The following is a 21,887-nucleotide window of genomic DNA, read 5'->3' as shown; positions in this document are numbered from 1 at the left end:
TTATCACAATTATAAAGGTTAAACATTATAGTAAATGTAACCTTAAAATAAACTAAACATGATATTTCCATGGGGGGCTAGGGGGACGACTCGTCCATCACTAGGGGTGAAGTCACTAAGGCAGTTAAACTCCTTGTTGGCAGGGCCTCGGGGTGGATGTGGGTTGGTGGTTCCCATCTTTAAGAAGAGGGACCAGAGCGTGTGCTCCTACTATAGGGGGAACACACTCGTCAGCCTACCCGGGAAAGTCTACGCCAGGGTGCAGGAAAGGAGAGTCCATCTGTTAGTCGAACATGAGGTACAGGAGGAACAATGCAGTTTTCGTCCCAATCGTGGAACACTGAACCAGTTCTTTACCCTCTTGGGGGGTACTTGAGGGTGCATGGGAGTTTGCGAGTCTACATGTGTTTTGTGGACTTGGAGAAGGCATTTGACAGTGTCCCTAGAAATGTTCTGTGGGAGGCACAGGAGTATGGGGTGTCTGTCCCACTGCTAGGAGCCATTTGATCCTTATAGAACCATTGGAAGAGCTTGGTCTGCTTAGCTGGCAATAATCAGAATCAGAATCGTGTTTATTGGCCAAGTATATGTGCAGACACATACAGGGAATTTGGTTCCGGTAGATGGTGGCTCTCAAGCACAGTAATGTAAATCTCACACACACACACACACACACACACACACACACACACACACACACACACACACACACACACACACACACACACACACACGTCTATATATACACACATTACACATACATACACAAAGCTGTGTAAACCAACTATAAATAACGAATCTAAACTTATATACATAAAATACAGAAATGAATGAGGTGGAATGAATACTACATTACAAAAAAAAAAAAAGTAATGAATACTACAAAATGTACATAAGGTGCAGCTGCAGTCTGGCAGTGGGAGCAGTGTGACAGGTCAACTGTTAAGAAGGGAGATGACGAGGGGAAAGAAACTGTTCCTATGTCAGGTGGTCCTGGTCTGCAGGCTTCTGTACCGTCTGCCAGAGGGCAGCAGATCAAAAAGTCTGTGTCCAGGGTGTGAGGGGTCTGTGATGATTTTCCCTGCCCGTTTCCTGGTTCTTGAGAGGTACAGATCCTGGATGGAGGGCAGGGGGGTGCCGATGATCCTTTCTGCTGCCCGTACAGTGTGCTGCAGTCTGCTCCTGTCTTGTTTAGTGGCTGCTCCATACCAGACTGTGATGGAGGAGCACAGGACAGACTCAATGACCACAGTGTAGAACTGGATCAGCAGCTCCTGTGGAAGACTGTACTTCCCCAGTTGTCTCAGGAAGTACATCCTCTGCTGGGTCTTTTTGAGGATGGAGTTGATGTTGGTCTCTCACTTCAGGTCCTGGGAGATGGTTGTACCCAGGAACTTGAAGGTCTTCACAGTTGACACAGGGCTGTCTGATATGGTGAGGGGGAGCAGAGTTGAGGGATGTCTCCTGAAGTCCACTGTCATCTCTACAGTCTTAAGAGTGTTCAGCTCCAGATTGTGCTGACTGCACCAGAGTACCAGCCGCTCAACTTCCTGCCGGTATGCAGACTCATCACCATCTTGAATGAGGCCAATGACAGTGGTGTCATCTGCAAACTTTAGGAGTTTGACAGCCGAGTTCTTGGAGGTGCAGTCGTTAGTGTAGAGGGAGAACAGTAGTGGTGAGAGGACACATCCTTGAGGGGCACCAATACTGAGGGAAGTGAGACTCATTCTTGGTGGGTGTCAGACTCCCCCAGGGCTGCCCTTTGTCATCAATTCTGTTCATAAAGTTTATGGACAGAATTTCTAGGTGTAGCCGAGTGGTGGAAGGCTTCAACTTGGGCAGTCTCAGAATCCCATCTCTGCTTCAAATCAAATTCAAATTCAAATTTTATTTGTCACGTACACAGTCATACACAGTACGATATGCAGTGAAATGCTTAGACAACTGCTCGTGACCTAAAAAAAAAAAAAAGAAAAAAAAAGGCTATGAATAAGATAGAAAATAAATATGAAAAATTAAAAAGGGTAAATTTAACTAGGAAGGAATGAAATATAAATTAAGGTTAAAAATGAAATAACTGTACAACACAAATTAGAATGAAGGGTAAAGTTAACTGGGAAAGAATAAGATAAAATATATAAATTAAAGTTGAAAATAAAATAACTGTACAACAAAATACACAATACACAGTATAGAACTATATAAGAATGTATGAAGAAATATAAATAAATAAATAAATATATATATATACACAATAACAGCAGCTGTACAAGTATTAACTGGAAATGAAGAACATAGTGACCAGTGTTGTGCAATCCACATTATGTCTTGTGCAGTGCAAATATGCTTAAAGTGATTTAAGTGATGAAGTGAAACAATGTCCAGAATGTCCAGTGTGTGTGTAAGAACTATATGTGTGGGTCAGTACTGTGTGGTGGTGTGATTGAGAGACCGTATCGCCTGCGGGAAGAAGCTCCTCCTCAGTCTCTCTGTGTTGGTCTTCAGGCAGTGGAATCGCTTTCCTGACCTCAACAGAGAGAACAGTCCGTTGTTGGGATGGCTGAGGTCCTTCACGATCTTCCTGGCCTTCGTCCAGCACCGCCTGCTGTAGATTGAGTGCAGGTCAGGGAGCTCGGAGCGGACTTGATGATGGTGGTGGAGCTGGTAGTGGCCACACAGTCATATGTGTACAAAGAGTACAGCAGGGGGCTCAGAACACACCCCTGGGGGGCTCCAGTGCTGAGAGTGGTGGAGGCTGAGACATGTCCGCCCATCCTTACTGCCTGTGGTCTGCCAGTTAGGAAGTTGGAGATCCACTGACACATAGATGAGCTGAGTCCCAGATGCTCCAGCTTGGTGGTGAGTGTGGAGGGAATTATGGTATTAAATGCAGAGCTGTAGTCTATGAAGAGCATTTTAACATAATTCCCCTTTCTAGTGTCCAAGTGAGTGAGTGATGTGTGGAGGAGATGAGAGATGGCATCGTCTGTGGAACGATTTGGACGGTAAGCGAACTGTAGTGGGTCCAGTGTGTCTGGTAGTGAAGAAATGATGAAGTCTCTGACCAGGCGTTCAAAGCACTTCATCACTACTGAGGTGAGGGCTACAGGGCAGTAGTCACTGAGAGAAGCAGGGTGGGGTTTCTTCGGGACAGGAACAATGATAGACTCTTTGAAGCATGTGGGGATCACCGACTGAGATAAAGAGATGTTGAATATCTCAGTGAACACAGGAGCTAGCTGGTATGCGCAGTCTCTTAGGATACGACCTGGGATGCTGTCTGGTCCTGCTGCTTTCCTGGTGTTCACTCTCTTGAAGGCTCTCCTTACTTCATGCTCAGAGATGACGAGCACGTTTCCGGTGCTGGCAGTATCTTCCTGTCTGCAGCCGTTAGCGCCGCTAGCATTAGCATTGTTGGAGTCCTTAGCTGCAGCCTCGAAGCGAGCATAGAAAGTGTTCAGCTTGTCTGCCAGAGTCACGGCCGCGTTCGTCATACCGGTTGTTGGTGCTTTATAGTCCGTTATTGTCCTTAGTCCCCGCCACAGGCTCCTAGAGTCACTCTGTTGGAGTTGTGACTCTAGTTTCCTCCCGTAGAGCTGCTTCGCCTCTTTCACCGCCCTCCGCACGTTATATGACGCGGCTTTAGGGCTGGGCCATATTATACCGTTCACGGTAATACCGGTATAATGTTAGGCAACGATAGGAAAATGAAATATCGCGATAGAATGGGAGTAAAACGCGCATGCGCAGTGCCTTTGTTTTCATACGCACATGGCCGATTGTTGAGTGAAACAGATGAACCAGAATTGGTTTGTAAAAATGGTGCAACTTCCGTGATGTGGAACTGGTTTGGTGTTTGTCCGTCAGATACACAACAAAGCACATTTTTTTGCAGAACATGCAAGCGGCCGTCGTTATTGTCGTATTTGTCGGACTAAGATGCTCTTAAATCTGGGAGTAATCTGGGTCCTAAACTCCGTATGCTTCAGGTCAAACAACACTGCAGCATCACTTAGAGTTAAAAACTGTCTAAATTCTTTCATCTTTAATAAAACGATCAGCATTGCTGCTTTACCAGGTGTAACTATAAAGTGCCTCTCAACTTTAACTTCCAGGCATCCATGAAAACAAAAGTTATTACATTTAATGGAGTTAGAAGTTAGCAGGAAGCTAGCGGAAGTTAGCTCGCTAGTTTCGCTAGTTACCTAAGCATGATATTGCATGTTCTGACTGAGAGATTTCTGAAAAAAATCAAACGTACAGCTCTGCTATCACTTCCAACATAAATGAAGACAGGAAACTAAACAGCAGTGACGTTTGTAGGGTTACTGAAGTTGGGCTAGCTGGTATATAATGATGTGCTACGTGATCGCTAGCGACACAGCTATGTTAGCATAACATAAACAGTGAAGCTGGAGGACGAACACTAACACTTTTCCACTTATAAAAGTTAACGTGAAGGTTCTTCATGGTTAGAGACAAATGCAATCTGAAGGATATAAAAAAAACAACAACAGCAATAGAATAATATTAAACACAAAGTGAACCCGTCTTCCTTCATTAAATAGGTTCTTTTAGATGTTAAGGAGGAATTGACTTAACCAGGCTGGCGGAGAATGAAGACAACCGGACACCTGCTGCAGATGGGGAATCAGTGAACTTTTATTGAGACAGAGACAACCTCTCAACACAGCTCACATCAGGAGATTCCTAATATTTGCTGTGAGGATGGGTATATATTCTCTAAAACTTACAGGAGGGGGTTGTGAGGAAAGTGCTGCATTAGCAGAAAAACAACTCCATAAAAGGAAATCGGCCTTGGGTGTTCTAGTCTCTTCGCTTGCAGATATCTTACACCTGCAGGATGAGGCGATCGCTTCTTATCGCTCTCAAGGCCAAAGTCGTGAGCACATTTTTATTACACAGTTGCACAGTAACTTTAAAGCTGAACAATATTTAAAGCTGAATAATGTTTGATCAGATTATATTTTCTTCAAATCGCATGGCAGGATGCTGTAAACGGACCAAACTTCAGCCAGGAGAACAACTGAGATAATCCATCCACAATAAGAGGTTAGTCATTAATATACTGCAACAACATGGGAATAGAGCAGCTGCCAGAGAATTCAACATTAATGAATCAATGGTACAGAAGTGGAGGAAGCAAGAAGAATGAGTTTAATAAAGTTTGATTTATCTGACTGCTTTGTTTCGCTTAATGTGCCTTATAATCCCGTGCACCTTATGGTCCGAAAAATGCGTACTGCACACTGCAGTTTAATGTTGCAAAGCACCTCTTTTTAACTTCAGTGGATATTATACATGGTTATGCTCAGGATATGTCAGCCCATTTCTACTGGAAATGCCTTTTGGTTAAACTTTCAGCAAGGAATTTGCATTTGCACTGTTACATTTTTATAAAGCTTTAATGTACATAAAAACCAGCTTCTTGTTTAAGTGAAAATAAATGGAAGGTTGTCTTTTTGCGCTAGTAATGTTGTGGAGTTGTATTTTGTCTCGCATCAATTATATCGTCGGTTATATCGTTATCGCAAATTTTCAAATATATATCGTGATAAATATTTTTGGCCATATCGCCCTGCTCTACGCGGCTTTGTACGGGTCCATGTCCCCCGTCATGAGTCCCGTGTTGTAGGCAGCGGTGCGGGATCTCAGAGCGTCGCGGATGGTTTTATCCACCCACGGCTTCTGGTTGGGAAACGTTGTGATAGTCTTTGTCTCCACATCCGCTAGTTTCCCGATGAATCCCACAACCGCTTTGATGTGGTGGCAGATTATGTGGTTCTGTTTGCTTCATCAGGTGGTGTCCTCCAGCTCGCACTGGAGCAGTTTGCAGTACCGGTGTTACTAACCCAAGTAGAGGACTTCTAAGGGTTACGAGTGGGTGGAGAGGGGAGTGGGAGGTCAATTGACGGATTGGTGCTGCGGCTGCAGTGATGCGGATGCTGTACTGGTCCGTTGTGGTGAAGAGAGAGCCGAGCGTAAAAGTGAAGCATTCAATTTACCTGTCAATCTACATCCCTAACCACACCTATGGTCACAAGCTTCAGGCAGTGACCAAAAGAACAGGATTGAGGATACAGAAATAGGTAAAAGAGCTTTCTTCAAAGGGTGGCTGGCCTCTCTCTTAGAGATAGGGTGAGAAGTTCAGCCATTTGGAAAAGGCTCAGAGTGCTGCCGCATCAAAAGGAGCCAGTTGAGGTGTTTCAGGCATCTGACAAGGATGCCTCTTGGGGTTGGTGTTTTGGGAATGTCCCACCGGGAAGACCCAGGAGTCGCTGGAGAGATTATATCTCTCGACCACCCTGGGACTGCTTGGTTTTCCCTCGGACAAGCTGGAGGAGGTGGTCAAGGATAGGGAGTTTGGGGCTTCTCTGCTTAGGCTCCTGCCCCCGTATAAACAGAAGAAAGTGCATGGAGGGATAGATATTTACACTGAATGTGGTCCTAAATAAGACAGAGATTCAATCGGAATGCTCAAATTAGAATTCATGACACTTTTACCTCATTGTCTGGCCTGTACATCTTGCCAAAAGAGTTATATGGCAAGGTGCTGATATTTTAACCTCCTGAGACTCTCTGCCCTCATATGGACTCATAACATTTTGGTTCATTTTATCCATATACTTAATTTGTATCATTTGTGTTTTCTTAAGCAATGGTGACTTTATTGTGCTGTTCTTTAAAATAAAGCCTTGTCCTCATATGAAAATATACTTTAAAAAAAAAAAAAAAAAGAAATATCTTCTGCTTTTCTGTTACTATATCATTAGTTATAAAGTATTTTATAGTTTATTTTATACTTTATAGATTATTTGTAGCTTTTTTAGTTAATACAGTATAAGTCCACACAACTATTTGTCATGATATTACCATATACCAATTATATCTTATGCACATAATTTTTGTCTTTTGTCTATGATTATATATTGTTATTCATTTAGTTAGTCGATGTATTAGCCTATCTTATATCATCATAAGAAATGGATAAGAATGAATGTCATGTTTTATAGCAGGCGCAGAGCTAGAGCTGAGGAAGTTCTGGTAAATATTGCAATGTTTTTGGACAGATTTAATAATTTGTGGTTACCAAAAAGTTTTGAAGCGAAATTCCATTTCAGTTTGCACATAAAATAAATTTTCTATTTATTTACTTACATTAACATACATAAAACCAGAGCTCTGCAATTTTAATTAATATAAAGACTTGTTTTATTTGGTCGCCTGCCAGTGGCATCACATCTTTCTCAAACCCTGTAGCGATAAACCTCCCAAGGAAGCACAGTAAATACCGGATGATCAGGCTTACAATAAAGTTATAACATTACAGTAATATTAGCTTTTCTCAATTACTTTGACTGAAGATAACAGCACTAGGCAATCCCACAACTGAATCCAACACATGGGATGACAAATATTTGCTCTAATCATTTAAGTACTAATCGTCTCACTAATCATTTTACAATCTGTTAAGTATTTTTAACTATAACAAGCAAAATACACTGCTCAAAATAATTCAAGGAACACTTGATCATCACAGTTTAACACAGAGTCACTTCAACTTCACAGAAATCAGTATTTCTAGTAACCAAGCTTAAACCATTGTGAATCAATTTCACTTGCTTTGGTGCAAACCCAAGTGTCTGGAAAGGCATCAACAAGACAACCCAAAAACTAGGGATGGTTTTTCAGGTAATGATCAAAGATTATTGCTCTGCTTTTTTTCTTGTTTTTGTTGTGGGTGTCCTTGTCACTACTAGTAGCACGAGATAATGCCTGCATCCCATTCAAATTGTACAGGTCCAGCAAACATTCTTGCAAGCCATTGAAAAAAGCACTAATTGTGATTTACTGAAGGACAGCTGGACAAGGCTTAGAAGTGCATCAACCCAGCACCAGGGCTGGTATTGGTGACTTCGTATAACAGGAGGAGCACTGCCCTTTCTCAAGTGGGCTACTCATGTGCACATTTCTGATGGGCTGTGATCAGAGGTCCGACTGAAGGAGTCAGTTTCTCACCATCTTTTCAGAAACACAAGAGCTAGTGCCTTCAGGTCATTTTGAACGGTTCTTTCAGGAGACCTCCTTAACCTCTTTGCACAAACTAGCAGATACACTTTTTTTAAATAGCCCATCTCCTGGTGCCTCCTCAACACTTTTAAGACTCCGCTGAGAGACAAAGTAAACTTTCAGGACAACACCAACATGACAGCACATATGGATGTGATATCCTGGAGAAGTAAGACTATTGACGACTTATGTATTTTGAATGAGCTCCAGGTACTGTGTGTGCTACCAGTAGTGACGGATACTAGCAAAAACAAAAAACTGGAGAAAAATCAGTCAGAAAGGAAGATGAGGAGAAAGCAATGATCTGTGGACAGCACCTGCAAAACCATTTTAGGGGCTTATTCAGTGCACGCCAGTGTGCTCCAGTGCACTTCAGGTAAAGTGCACATTTTCTTGCATGTACTTGGGATCTATGTTACTGTTTATGACTTATTGGATTGCTATGATTATCATAATTTTATTTTAGTTAGAGCCTTGTGGATCAGATGTGGTAAAGCAGTCAGCCACCTTGATTCTTGGGACTTCCTTACACTGCCCTCTCCTCAAGCAAGCACTTTTTTATGAACTGTTTACCCACTAATTAAATTATTCATTTCTATTATTCAGTGGGAGACAGATCAGGCCTGCCTAAGTAAGCTAATTTATTAACACAAATACACTGGAATCCACTCACTGATATATTACATATAAAAACAAGGGCCATCTGTTACAGGCTGGTGACCATGGTGTACTCCTCATCATTGAAGACTGAGCATAGAGATAACTGTCCAAAACATATGCTCTGTCAATCCACACATGTTTGGTACACTCTGTGGAGTACACTGTGCCAGAAACTGTGCTGTGTCAACCAGCAAACTCACATACAAATCACACAGCTGACAAACAAATCTAGGGTAAGCTAGCAGCACCTATAGTAAATATCCCCAAGTGGACTCAAACATGTCCACAATCTATATCACCCACTCGAACACATGCACAGTCATCCTTTCGCAGTCGCAAACACCTCAATGCTGCAACATGTTATCTAATCCCTATTAAGCACAGAAAATATACTCTGCAAGTTTATGTTGTGAGTCTGTGTCAACATCTGTGGGTGCTGCCTGTCAGTTGGGGGCTCACTCTTTTTAGACAGAGGCTTTTTGTGAGATTAAAGGCTAATGTGATCTCTGACACACTACAGGAGCCCTCAGAGCACCCAGCCAACTGCTGTGTAGCCCTTTAAAAAAAGAAAAAGAAAAAGAAGGAAGGGGGGGGGAAAGGCTTGAGCTCCCGTTACATTCATCTGACTCACTATCCATCAATTATCCAAAAAGACAGATGGTTATGACGGTGAGCAAATTGAAGAGACAATGAAGTCATCCAAGGAAACTAAATGTGGCAGAGGATGGTGGTGGAACATCAAGCTTTTAACACAGGAGAGATAAACAATGCATACTCACGGAGCTATATAATTAAATACTGGCAAATAAAAAGTAACTAAAATATTTGGTATTAGAGTTACAGGAATTCTAACTGCTGCCTTTATGTGCAGGAGGGAAATGTATTTCATTGAGACCTTGAGCAGCAGCATTAAAGATATCCTTCATAGCCCAACCCTCCTAGCAACAGTGCTGTCTCCTCCCCCTGCTGAGTAGGAATGATGTGAACTGAAAATGGATAAAAGAACATTTCACACTTCAACTTACATATAAAGTGCTTTCCTCTCAGGGAGAAAGGTCATAGAGGTGTTGATTGGTGGTGAATGTGACAAAGTAAGTAAGAATCTTTAATGAAACCAGCAGCAAATGTTAAAAGAAAAAAAGAATGAACCCCATGACACACCTCAGTATCTGAAAAATACACTCTTTTAGCCACTGAGGTTTAAATGTACAGACATGCTGCACAAGTCTGCATGGGCAGCAGGTGTTTATTGCACATCTGATGAGACAGTGAAAACATAATGAAAAGTTAAGGAGAGTAAAGATTTTCTTGCACAAGAGTGAGCAACACTCGAGCTCCGATGTTCTTCTTCCTTCCTGTTCAGTTAGGCAAACAAACCATTTGGAAATGTATGGTTATGTTTGGCCTGAGTAATTACATACACACGCTCCCTCTCTGTTTTTCTTTCCATTTTACATTTTCACTCTGGGTTCTGTCTCCCATAAATTGACATACACACAACACAACTGAAACTAAGAAATGAGTGTGATGGTCACACTTTTATAATAACAACCATAATAAAGGCGACAGAAACTGTGCCTCTTTTTTTGTCAAAATGTGTGAATAATTCACACGATTGCAGATCAACTCACTTCTAAACATCAAATGCCTCATTCAAACACGCTGAAGCATGCACAGTGCTGCTTCACACACTTGTTGAAAAGAATAAAAGTGGATATACTCACAATCCCCGGAGCCGGAGCCAAATCTTCTCTATCTGTTCTGGCTGGAGGTACTTCAGGGCCGTGCTTTCAAACTCCTCAATCTCTTTGGTGGGAGACTCCATGTCTGACGGAGTTACAGATTTGCCAGCAACAGATCAAAAAAAAGTTTAATCCCTGTCAAATGTGAACAGTGAGGAAGGTGCAACGCAAAGAAGAGAAGTGCTGCGATGTGTTGGAACCCGGGATGTGACCGAGGTTTCCTCTCTTACAGTAGTTCCCACAGCTGCGACAAACTGGCTGCCATCCCTCCTGTTTCTCTCTTTTCCCTCTAGTTATGTGATAGAGAGTGTGTGACTGAAACTAAATAACACTCAAGCAGCTGTGGTAGTCATGAAGCAGTCCAACTGTACCTCTTTCCTCTCTCCCTCTCTTTCTCTGTTACTCATTCACTTCTCTGTCGTGTCAGCGCAGGGGTCCTGGAGCCGTGCCATGCTCTCCCAGCAACAACGGGATGCAGACGGCAGGGCAGCGCAATCCGGGATTAACGTTCACTGCCGAGCCCTCCGCACATGAGGGAGGGAGGGGAAAAAGAGCACCAGTCAAAGAGAGGGAGGAGTCTGGCTGATAATGAGAAACCATGTTCTGTTTCATCTACTGGAAAACTGGAGGGAGTGAGGAAGAAAAATGAGTGGGGACAGACATGAGGAAAAGGAAAAAAGCCTTTAGGAGAAGACGAAAGCGCAAGTGCGGTGAATTCCTGTGTAGAATTTGCTGGTTTAAAAAAAAAGAAAAATACTTGCAAGAGGACATTTTCTTTTGAAATGTCAAAACAGTGACACAGCATTATCTTTTTTTAAGCATCTAATTTACAAATGCAGTCGCTCAACATTTAACTCATTCACTAAAAATGTGGCAGCTTTATGACAGCTGAAATGTAGATAATGCATGTTCAGTGCAACATATTAGATGCCATGCCAAGAGGGATTAAATAGCATGCAGAGAGTGTGCTGACACTGATTTGACAGAGATTACTTTGATCCATCGAGCACATTCAGGACCGCCCCACATTCAGCCCCCTAAAAATGGAGCAATTTAAAACATGGAATATTATTCCCTTTGTTTATTTTCCTTGCTTTCTCTAACAAAACACTCTACAGTATCTAAACACCGCAGTGCTCTCTGCCAAGCTCTTGTGGGCAGAAATGTCAGCCAAGCCAGCAATAAGTATAATACTGTCACAACTTTATAAGACTCATACCCATCGTTCTACACAGACTTGCATATATAGTGTGGTATCCTCGTATAAAATAAAAAGCTTTGTCTGTAATTACCTACAAAGTAGTAAGTCCTCAGTGCTGGATAGTCTATTTTAAACCTGCATCGTGCATGGTGCATTGTGTGCTGGAAATATATTCTATACAAGCATACTAAACTTTTTGTGCTTGCTTAACAACTAGTGAAGCATATTAGTTATTTTCTTAGGTTTCGTTTATTTATCCTTTTCCAAGTCCAACTGGAAGATTGCTAGGATGACTCACCCCCCCTTACCTGCTCCCCTGAGCCCCTTACCATACTCTAAGGTCTTTCAATTACTTGATGCAGGATGTAGGGATAATGCCGGGGCGCCACCTCAAAGGGGCTCTTTCTTTCATCTGGTGAGATGCGTCCTCCATGAGGACAGAAAAGAGGTTTGCCTGAGTGCCACGAACCTGCTGATGTCCTCTTTAAAGGTGCGTTTATGCATCTGTTTTTTCCTTTCCTTTCAGATTCTTTCCTTTCCTGGCTGCCTTTCTTCATACCATTCTTTGTAACAATTCTTCTACCTGTCTGTGAGGGTATGCTGCCCCCAGGAGATATCAAGCCACATTCAGAGATGGCAGGTTAACCTGAGCAGAAACTACAATGACAACTTCACTAGTGACTGCTTCTGGTTCACAGATTTGCACCCCAGGGATCGTATGCACCGTGTAGTCTGTATGTGCGGTGTCATACTGCACCGGGAACACAAAGATTCCATCAAAAACGATGATTTCAAGGAGCTGGTCAATTTAAACTGTGCAGCAGTCACTGCACCCAAGAATCAAGTGTGTTGCCGAGAAGGCAAATAAATCTGTGATTCTTGGTGAGAAGCTTGTGAAAATCAGAAAATGTGTGGACCCTTGCTAAGGGTCAAATTTCCATTTAAAACACACTCAGTAGAACAATTTTGACAATTGTGGACAATTTGGGTAAGAATTACAGCTATCATTACTATTATTATAGCATTCCATGATAGCTGTACATGGAAACTGCTGGAAATATTGTACTGATAGCAATCAAACCATGGTTAAGGTGTCTGAACATTCAACCCCCTACACCTTTTCAATAATGCAATAAAATCTCAGAATCAACATCCACTTTATGCAGTGAAGGGCAAGATGTGCAGCCTTTTCTCACACAGTCATTTGGCAAATTAGCCTCCTGTAATTACTCTCAGTTTTATACGTAAAAAAGTCCAACAATATGAATATGATTGAGGAAACAGGTCGAAAGTGCTTTCCAGCCTTTCAGGGTACCTTGAAATGTGGCTGTTCAGAGCTGCTATAACACTTTCTCCTTCAGACACAGTTAGATGCCATATCGTACAAACTAATTCATGTCAAGGGTGCCCACAATTTGATGGATAGGCTACCTACAACATTTGTTTAAGGTTAGACATACGGCAGACCCAAACCTGATCTTAGAACATAAACGACAGACTGTTTCAAGCACTAGCAATAAATGTAGGCATGGGAAGTAAACAAGAAAGCATTGAATCATCTTTAATTATCTCCGAGAGATGTTTATAACAATAAACCCCCCTTTGGCATAAACTATCTTTGGATCGCTCAGTCACATTTAATTACCTGACAACTCGTTGTAGCTTTGGTTAATTATTGACAAATTGTTTTACCATTACTAGAGGTTTAAGGAGAAAATATTTATAGCAACTCACACTGACTAGAAAAACGCTCAGTGATTTATGAAATGCTATGATAAAGAATGCAGCCTGGTTAAGTAGCCTCCAGCCTTTGCACCAAAAGAATCTCAGACAACACTTTAATTACATTGCCACCTGATGAATGAAACACCTTCCAGCAAAAAAGCACTGTAGTAATGTGCCGTGTTTGTGCCACTGAATTGCAGGAGAACGCGATACAACAACGATGAGTATGTGATGAAGTATTGGGAATTCTTTTGCTTGCTGCTGAGTCATCCTCTGTGCCACTGTTGCCAGCGAATTTGACTATAAAATTGAGAATATTTAACAGGGTGAGCAAAGATGCACAAACACACATAACAAGCAAAATGTGTCGAGTGTAACAGGGTAAAACAAATATGATGAACCAACAAAAGCAAAAAAGCGATGATGGTCCTTCACATAATGAAACTAAATACTGAAAGTCCCTGATAATTACAATTACAAAAGCTGTTCGCCAAAAAAAGGAATTCCAATTAATCCTGTTTTACAAAAATGAATTATTTGCAAGGATCTGCTGAATATTACACTCTGCTACAGCTTCCTTGTCAGAGTGCTTGAGTCTTCTTAAAGCTCACACATCGAAATCAAGACATTAACAGCTCTGGCCATTTGGCGGTACATGAAAAATTCAAATCTCATTTAAATTTCTGGGAGAGTCGATAAGGATATCTATGCATCAAAATAGCAGGCGCCTTTTGCAGTAATGACCACGTTTTAGTAGAGATCATGAATCACAAAATATGATTACGCATCACTGCTTCATTTCTGGTTTTGTATTGGAAGTACTGTAGATACAGAGATGGGTGGGAGAAATTGAGGGCACCCAGCTGTAAAGCTATATTTATTTGCAAAATGATGGAGGTTGAGAATTACTTCAGACAAGAAATTTGCTATTTCTCCATCCCCACGACTGATTCAGATAAGTCAGAGGTGATGGAACATCTGAAGAGAAACCCAGGGTTAAGGATTAATGTGGTCAAGCTCGCATAATGTAAAAGCAGTTTACACAAGGACAAGCCTTCACTTCCGTATGTATGGTTGAAAAAGTCCAGCTGATTACGGCAGCTTAATCTGGGGGGTTTTGTGCCCCTCTAAAGGATCTAACATGGGGCAAAAAACTTTTCTGCTGTCGTGTCATTCTATTCACTCTTTGGGCCTTTTTTGTACAGCTATTCATGGTCCCAGAGGATGACTCTTGAACCTCTCTCTCTTGATACTCTGCATAACAATAGCCTTCAGTGGTAAATTGCATAATAGTAATTAACATTTTTTGTTACACATACATATTATTTAAGGTGTTTACAAGAGGATTTGAAAGTGTCTGGAAACTTCCATTTTAAAAATTTCACATCAGAAATTCTGTTACGGTGACTTGCTAAATTCTCAGCTTGTCCTCAGTAGCCCTTATTTATTTGCCATCCACACTGAACAGACAGAGAACAGGAGGTTGTGTAAGCTCATTAGTTGTAGATAACTATGGTAACAGGAGGGGTTAACAGGGCATTAATCTGTTTGAGAGACAACTACAAACTAAATACAGACTGTTTAACCTCTCAGAGAGCTAAATGTAGCTTACAAGTGCAGATCCCTCCAGACTTGTACTAAAAATACTATTGACCAGAGGTGTGGACTCGAGTCACATGACTTGGACTCGAGTCAGACTCGAGTCATTAATTTTATGACTTTAGACTTGACTTGAAAAAATGTTCTAAGACTTGTGACTTGACTTGGACTTTTACACCAATGACTTGGGACTTGAATTGGACTTGAACCGGTTTACTTGAAAAGACTTGATATTTTACCCCAAATATAAAATTTAACATGCATATTATATAGAGATTGAAAATGTGACGTCATTCACGGGTAGAACCGCAAAGGATTCTGGGAACTCGTGGCAAGAGGTACTAGCGCACGCAGGCTTTCAATTAAAATCAGTTATACAGCGATAAAAAGAAACACAAAAATGTCAAGAAGCCGTTGTATTATTAACTGCAATAGCCGGTCGCATGACAGCCACGGGAAGCCGACGGGTAAAGAGATCGGTTGTTATCGGATTACGTCGTTGAAGAGAAATTGTTCAAGCCATGTTTCCGAAGTAACAAAGACGCGACGGATGGCCTGGATCGCAGCCATTCAAAGATCAAATATAACGTCCCAGAACACTCCAGCTCACAGGTTAGTCTGCTCCAAGCATTTACACGAAGGTCAGTGTTTTTTAGTAGTTAATACGTCATTTTCATAACATAATTGGTGATATAGGTTACAAGCAAGTCTGGCGCTGAACAGAAATTGTCGCGCTATGCTCCTTTGTTTATTGTGCATAAATAGTGAATTGTCCTGACACAATATTGCGTTTCGCTTCTGTTATTATGGTACATTGACAAAAACATATACTTTTATTCACAGGATAAAACAGGTTTTTTGTATCACTAATTGCCCAGTACGATTACAGCATACAATATTATTGTCACTGCTACATTTCTGTGATGGGTACCAGAAATTATTTCCACTACTAATTAATTACCGTTGAGCTCAAAGGTCCTATTAATAAACGGTTAAGGAATGTGTATTTATGACGACAATTTGTGAGACTGGTAAACTTATGATACGTACGATGTTCTTTTGTTCTACACGGTGCATTTCAAGGTCCTGCACCCATCCGTCGGTAAACTGTACCTGGGCTTGTTGCAGTGACCTGAAGTTACTAAACTTCATGAGTGTGTGCACTCACTCCAAGAAGCGTATAATTATAAATATGCATATAAATATGCTACGATGAGATAGCTGACTTCATCTAACTAGCAAATGTTGTCCAGGCTACGTTGGTGATACAGTTTTTTTTAATGTGTATGATATTTTTGTCATGCGATTTTAAAGCTGGTCCTACAACCGCATCCAAGAATAACATGCAGCTTATCTCAGAACTGTCGGTGAAAATTATTCTTGGAGCTAGGTTTAATTGAGCTGCATTTTAAAGAGGTGCAATTTCACAATTTGTGTATATTTTCTAAGTTCACTATTTTGTCATGTGTTGAGAAAAACACAGATTTTAAAATTACATGGTCTAATATTTACATTTAGCATAACTGCAACATTATTTTTTCTTTTTTTTTTTTTAAAGACTCGAAAGGACTTGAAATTCAAAGTTTCAGACTTGTGACTTGACTCGGACTTTTACACCAGTGACTTGAGACTCGACTCTGACTTGCCTGACATTACTTGAGACTTGACTTGAGACTTGAGGATAAAGACTTGAGACTTACTTGAGACTTGCAAAACAATGACTTGGTCCCACCTCTGCTATTGACTATTTTTAGGTAATTTCAGTCATTTTCAAAAACACAAAAAGTATTACTTAAACTCATTCAATTTAAACATGTTTTGCTTATTGCTACTCCACTACTTAACAGTGGGATGTTCAGGCTCTAGGGAGGCCAGTCCATTCATAGAGCAACATTAAGTGATCTAACAAACCAAGATATTCTAAAAAATGGTGAAGTGCAAAGACTGGACTGAAAATAAATTAAACAGCAGAAAAATGTCCAAAAGAAACCTTGGAAGAATCTTGGATTCTGGCTCCTTTGAAGCAAAATATAGAGAAATGTGGGACTTTTGCACAACACTATAATTTTATGAATGTCAGTCTTTAAAAATTATTATCTCTTATTTATTATGTACCATGAAATGTCTCTGAAACAATTCTATTAATGGGTTTTTTTCTAGTTGTCATGTAAAGCATTTTGGTATTTATCTAAAAATTAAAATAGCTTCCATAAACCTCAAGCAGTGAAAGAAACTTATGGTGGATAATATTATTGTCAGACAGGGGTAAAATGATGGTTACTATATAATAAAATCCAAATTAATACTTTAAAAATAATTTAAATTAAAGTTTTAAAGTTTTTATGAGGGCAGGCAATCTTGTCGATATTTGTGGTTCTTTCCCCCATCACACCTCTGTTGTTATGCCTCTAATATTCCCTTAAAAAGTCTATGATAGATGGTGATTTACTGCACAGGGATAAAGCTAAGGAAATGTTGCACTTACTGTAAATAACAGCTTAAAGTGACAAATGCTGCTGGAAATTTATGCTACATGGACAAAATACTTCACTGGCCCCCTTAGTGCCTTCCAGTCTGTAAAGGCTCTGATCCTATTAATACATTAATCCAGCAAGAATATTGATGTAAAGCAGTGGCAGAGCCTAAAGAGAGGAGTACTCATGTAATGGGTGATTATAATTTGCTTTTAAATTTGTGTATTTAAAAGCTGTTATGCAAGCAGAGAGAAGACACTATTACTGAGTGAGGTTAAAGGGAATGAGCTAAGGGAATGGGCAGAATCATAGAAATTGTCTCTGTGGAATTTTTAGTCTACTTTCAAATGTCATTTTATTTAATTACTACAGTGGATGGCAATGCAGACACACATTTTTACCCTTATTGTGCAAAAGCAAATAATTTAAAAAACTTGGTTAACTTTATTTTGGGGATTTATACACCTATTTCGTCCTAAAGTAAAATGCAGTATCTTTCTATCCCATTAACATTTGAATTTTCTAAAAATAATACATTATGACTACTCCTGCAAGTCACCCTAATGCATCTACTGATCTATATGTAAGAAGAAAGAAAACGGCTGTAGACAGTAAAGATTCAGACTTTGGACAACACTGCGTTCTGCATATTTTAAAGTTTGACTTTTCTCCCTGCTACACATAAAACTATACTCCATATCAAGCTGTATAATATCAAGAAATATGTGCTACGCAGCAGTGACTTTTCCCAGCAGACCCTCATTAACCCGCTAGTAAGGCTAGTGATGGAGCTTGTTGCTGCGGGGAAGATGTCAGCGGGGGGCTGCGAATCTGCGGCTGTAGCCAGTGGAAGGGTCAGCCTCAGAAACTGTTGGATGGCACGATGAAGACAGCCACCTTAATCAGCTGTGCAATGTTCACAGCAGCGAACAGCATCCAATTAAGCAGTTGCCAAATCCAACTGAGGACCTCAAAAGAGTGCCTGTCCAGGTTTTGGCTGCATGTGTACATTTATTGAATGTTTGTCTGTGCTGAGTCTGTTTTTCTCATCATTTGGTAAGCATCTAGCCACTCTTGTAATCATTTTCACTACCCTCTATTTATCTTTTTTTTCTGCTGTTTTTGAAAATGCCTTCATTTGGTGAAACATAGACTTGACATGAATTTTTAGTGCATTCCTATCAGTCACTACCTATCCATAAGGACTGTCAAAAAAAAGGGGTTCAGAAAAAAAAGCACAGTTATAAATCTAGCACTAAATCTCAAAGGACCATTAGTGTAATAAGATTGGAATATAATGGAAATTAGTTTCTAATAAAAAGGCAATTCTAGCTAATGAATAACAACCTCTTCCCAAAATCTTTCACTCTTCCTCCTATGGGACGATAACAAACTAATCCTAATGGCTTTTTTGTATCATACCTCTTCAAAGATTTGGCTTTCAAAGCAGTAATTTTGAAAAGAAAAAAAAGTCAATCAATCAAAGAAACGATTGATTCAGATAGAGAGTAAGTGCTGATCAAAATGATGGTTCAGAAACTCTTGCACACTAATATCGTGTTTGTGTTGCATATATCAAGTTCCAGCAATTAGGAAAATGAATGCAATGGCAATCTATCATCTTCTGACATGGCAAATTCTGCAGGATCCAAAAAAAAAAAAAAGACAAAACAATTTGATTCTGCATAAAAATCACAGGTTTCCCCCTCTGCATGAATGCAAACTGCTATCTATTCAATTGGTAGCCAGTGCTTTAACAGAATATGGTTTCCATAATGAACAGAAGAAACAGCGTGGCACCAGCCGAGCAGATGAGTCACCGTGTGTTTATATACTAATGGCTCCATATTGTGTTTTAGTCCTCCCAGTTTGTGTGTGTGTGTGTTTGTGTGTAAACTGCAATCCTAAACCAGTTGCAACAGCAGCCACGTAAGCACCAGGCGACCTTTCAGATTGAAAAAGAAAATCAGGTAATCAAGTAACTGCGGGATTGACTAGAAAACAATTAAATTATATTCAACTAAGTCCAGTTTATGACAGTCAATATGTTTTAAGGCTCTCCAATCCTTCCTGCTAAACATCATGTGATCTTGCTCTATTCTCCAATAAATCTAATTATCATCACCCGGAGGATATCGGCCAGAACCGGCCTCGGAGGTGACACTGTAGTTACATCATTCCATGGATTACTGCTAGTTCCAGTGTCATTTAATCACCCTGTGCCATAATCTGGCTAGTTGTCATTAAGATGTATATCCCTGTGACTCCCTGCAGTTTTGGCCTGTATTAACCACAGCTGACATGGCCGAAGACGTCCCCTGACTTTCAGTAGGATCAGGACAAAGGTAATCATTGAACAGTATAAATCATTGTAAGCATAACATTGCCCTTTTCCACAGCTAACATTCACCACCTGCTATCACTATTTCACCAGCCAACACATTTTAGTAAAAAAACAAAACAAAAAAAAGACTGGAGTAATTCCTAGCATATTTTATTTGTTTTAAACTGTTAGCGCTATTGAAAAGAATCATTCCCTTGCCAGTTCTTGAAAAACATAGGCAAACTGTTCATCTTCAGCCAAGGATGAACAGCCTCATGCTTGGCAATTGTTCCCGCACTCTGATTGAGGCTAAAGCTATGGCTAAATGACAAATGAACTGTTTCCTCTATGGAAGGTAGGAGTGCTTTCAGCTGCCCCAGTGTTTTCTTTTTTAATCTGAGCTATAGGTTTTAACTAAAGGACTAGCCTATGTCCAGTCAAGTGGAAAATCACTTTCTCCTTGTCACCACCCTACTCTGGAAAAGGGATCTGTGTTCCAGGGGAGACTGGCAGAGAACAACGACACTGTAATTTGAGATAACATAGAGAAGAGCTGGAGAGGAAGCATTTGTTACTGCAGACTGGAAACGAAGGAAAACCCGAAAACAACACTTGGATGGGATTTGAGAAGTCACAAACTGAGCACCCGATAAATTGTAAAATTGTGATCTCTGTGAGGACTTGCTAAACCAAAATATTGGGAAAACTAGTGAAAATCATCTGGCCATAACTCCCTGTCTATTTTCTGTACTATTAAAATCTTGTTATCAAGTACTAAAGTGCACTTTTAGTATCCTCTGACAAATGCTTACTTGTTGCCAACTGAGACATATTGCCGTCTCCAGGGCCATCAAGGTTAATTGGAATCAGGTGTTAAAAGACAAGCAATATTCTAAAAGTGACAACAAATTATGTTAATGGTAGTTTGAAGTCCTTGTTATCAAGGTGGAATCAATCACGCCCAAGTCCCTTGAGGTCAGCAGCCTTAAATAGCAATTAACAGAGTAAATGTGAGTGTGCATGCGTATGTGTGTGCATCAGCTAAATGTCAGACAGGAGATTATCTTCTTCATTAACAAAAAAAAACAAACCTGAAGAGGTTCAACTTTAAATATCGCCTGCTCAAGTTCATTCTGATCCAAAAACAGAAAACAAATACAAAATACAGAGCAATGCCTGATGGTGCACGCTGCCACATTGTAAGATAATAAGATGAACATGGCTGCTGATGTCCCACTGTAGCACCACGCAGGATGCATTTCATGATAATTAACATATAATGAGCATTACTTGTTCTGGCATCATTACTGGGATATTTCTGACAGCAGCAAACCTGATGGCAGTTTTCTCTGTGGCATCAGGTTCATCTGCTGGAGGAAGATCATCGGCCAGAATCTCTTCAGGACTCCGTGGGTCATTCAGGGGGGGCTTCTGCTCTTTGCCTTTGATCCCCATCCCTGCAGTGATGGCATTCCACAAAGCACTCTGGGACTTTGAGCCTAAATAAAACAAAAGCCTGCTGGTGTCACAGTCATTTCATACAGTGAATAAACCGTTAATTTGTTTCAAGGTGTTGTTTCACAAAAGATATTGAAGCATTGGCTGCAGGAGTACGTTTCACTGAAAGGGAGTGACAGATTTCAGCGCCTCTGTAATACTGCCCTCATGTGGATGATTGTCATTAGTGCCAGTGCGCTCACTTAAGAGGAGAGGAGGCAACTTTTTTGCTCAGTTATAGGTTTTTCAGTTAATTAACCACTCCTACATCCATACATTTGCATGAGGAAATCCATTACTGCAAATATATTCTAACATATTATTACATATCTTCAGTTTAAGTCTCTATTATTTACAAAACACTTTTTAACCCTTTAACTTTCTGGTCAGGCCAAACTGTCTCTAAATTATCTCTGCAGAAAAGACTTCCTATAAAAATCTATTGTCATAACAATAACAAAGAAATATGAAGTATGGTTGCAAATATTTCAAAACAGACTTTCAGCACTTTCTTATATTCATTTTATTGAGTTGGTCAGAACTCTTTAAATATCTCAAAAACTTGGATGGAT

The 21,887-nt window shown here is 40.4% G+C and overlaps 1 protein-coding gene across 11 annotated transcripts in view; it reads right to left on the bottom strand.

Annotated features, from left to right (window-relative positions):
• The window catches only part of pde1cb (phosphodiesterase 1C, calmodulin-dependent b), a 116,414-nt gene that overhangs the window by 63,328 nt on the left and 31,199 nt on the right, over nt 1-21,887 (bottom strand). For 8 of the 11 annotated variants that reach the window (XM_026151014.1, XM_026151007.1, XM_026151003.1 and 5 more), the window contains one exon: nt 21,152-21,317. In XM_026151014.1, the coding sequence (XP_026006799.1) occupies nt 21,152-21,273 (122 nt within the window). In that variant the 5' untranslated portion in view covers nt 21,274-21,317. Of the gene's footprint in view, nt 1-10,478; nt 11,272-21,151; nt 21,318-21,887 lie in introns of those variants that run through there. The other 3 variants (XM_026151011.1, XM_026151010.1, XM_026151013.1) reach the window with 3 other exon arrangements.

This window comes from Astatotilapia calliptera, chromosome 18, assembly GCF_900246225.1.
Source record: "Astatotilapia calliptera chromosome 18, fAstCal1.2, whole genome shotgun sequence".
NCBI lineage: Eukaryota > Metazoa > Chordata > Actinopteri > Cichliformes > Cichlidae > Astatotilapia > Astatotilapia calliptera.
The sequence above is the reverse complement of the archived record's forward strand: the minus strand, read 5'-3'. Positions and strand labels throughout refer to the sequence as shown.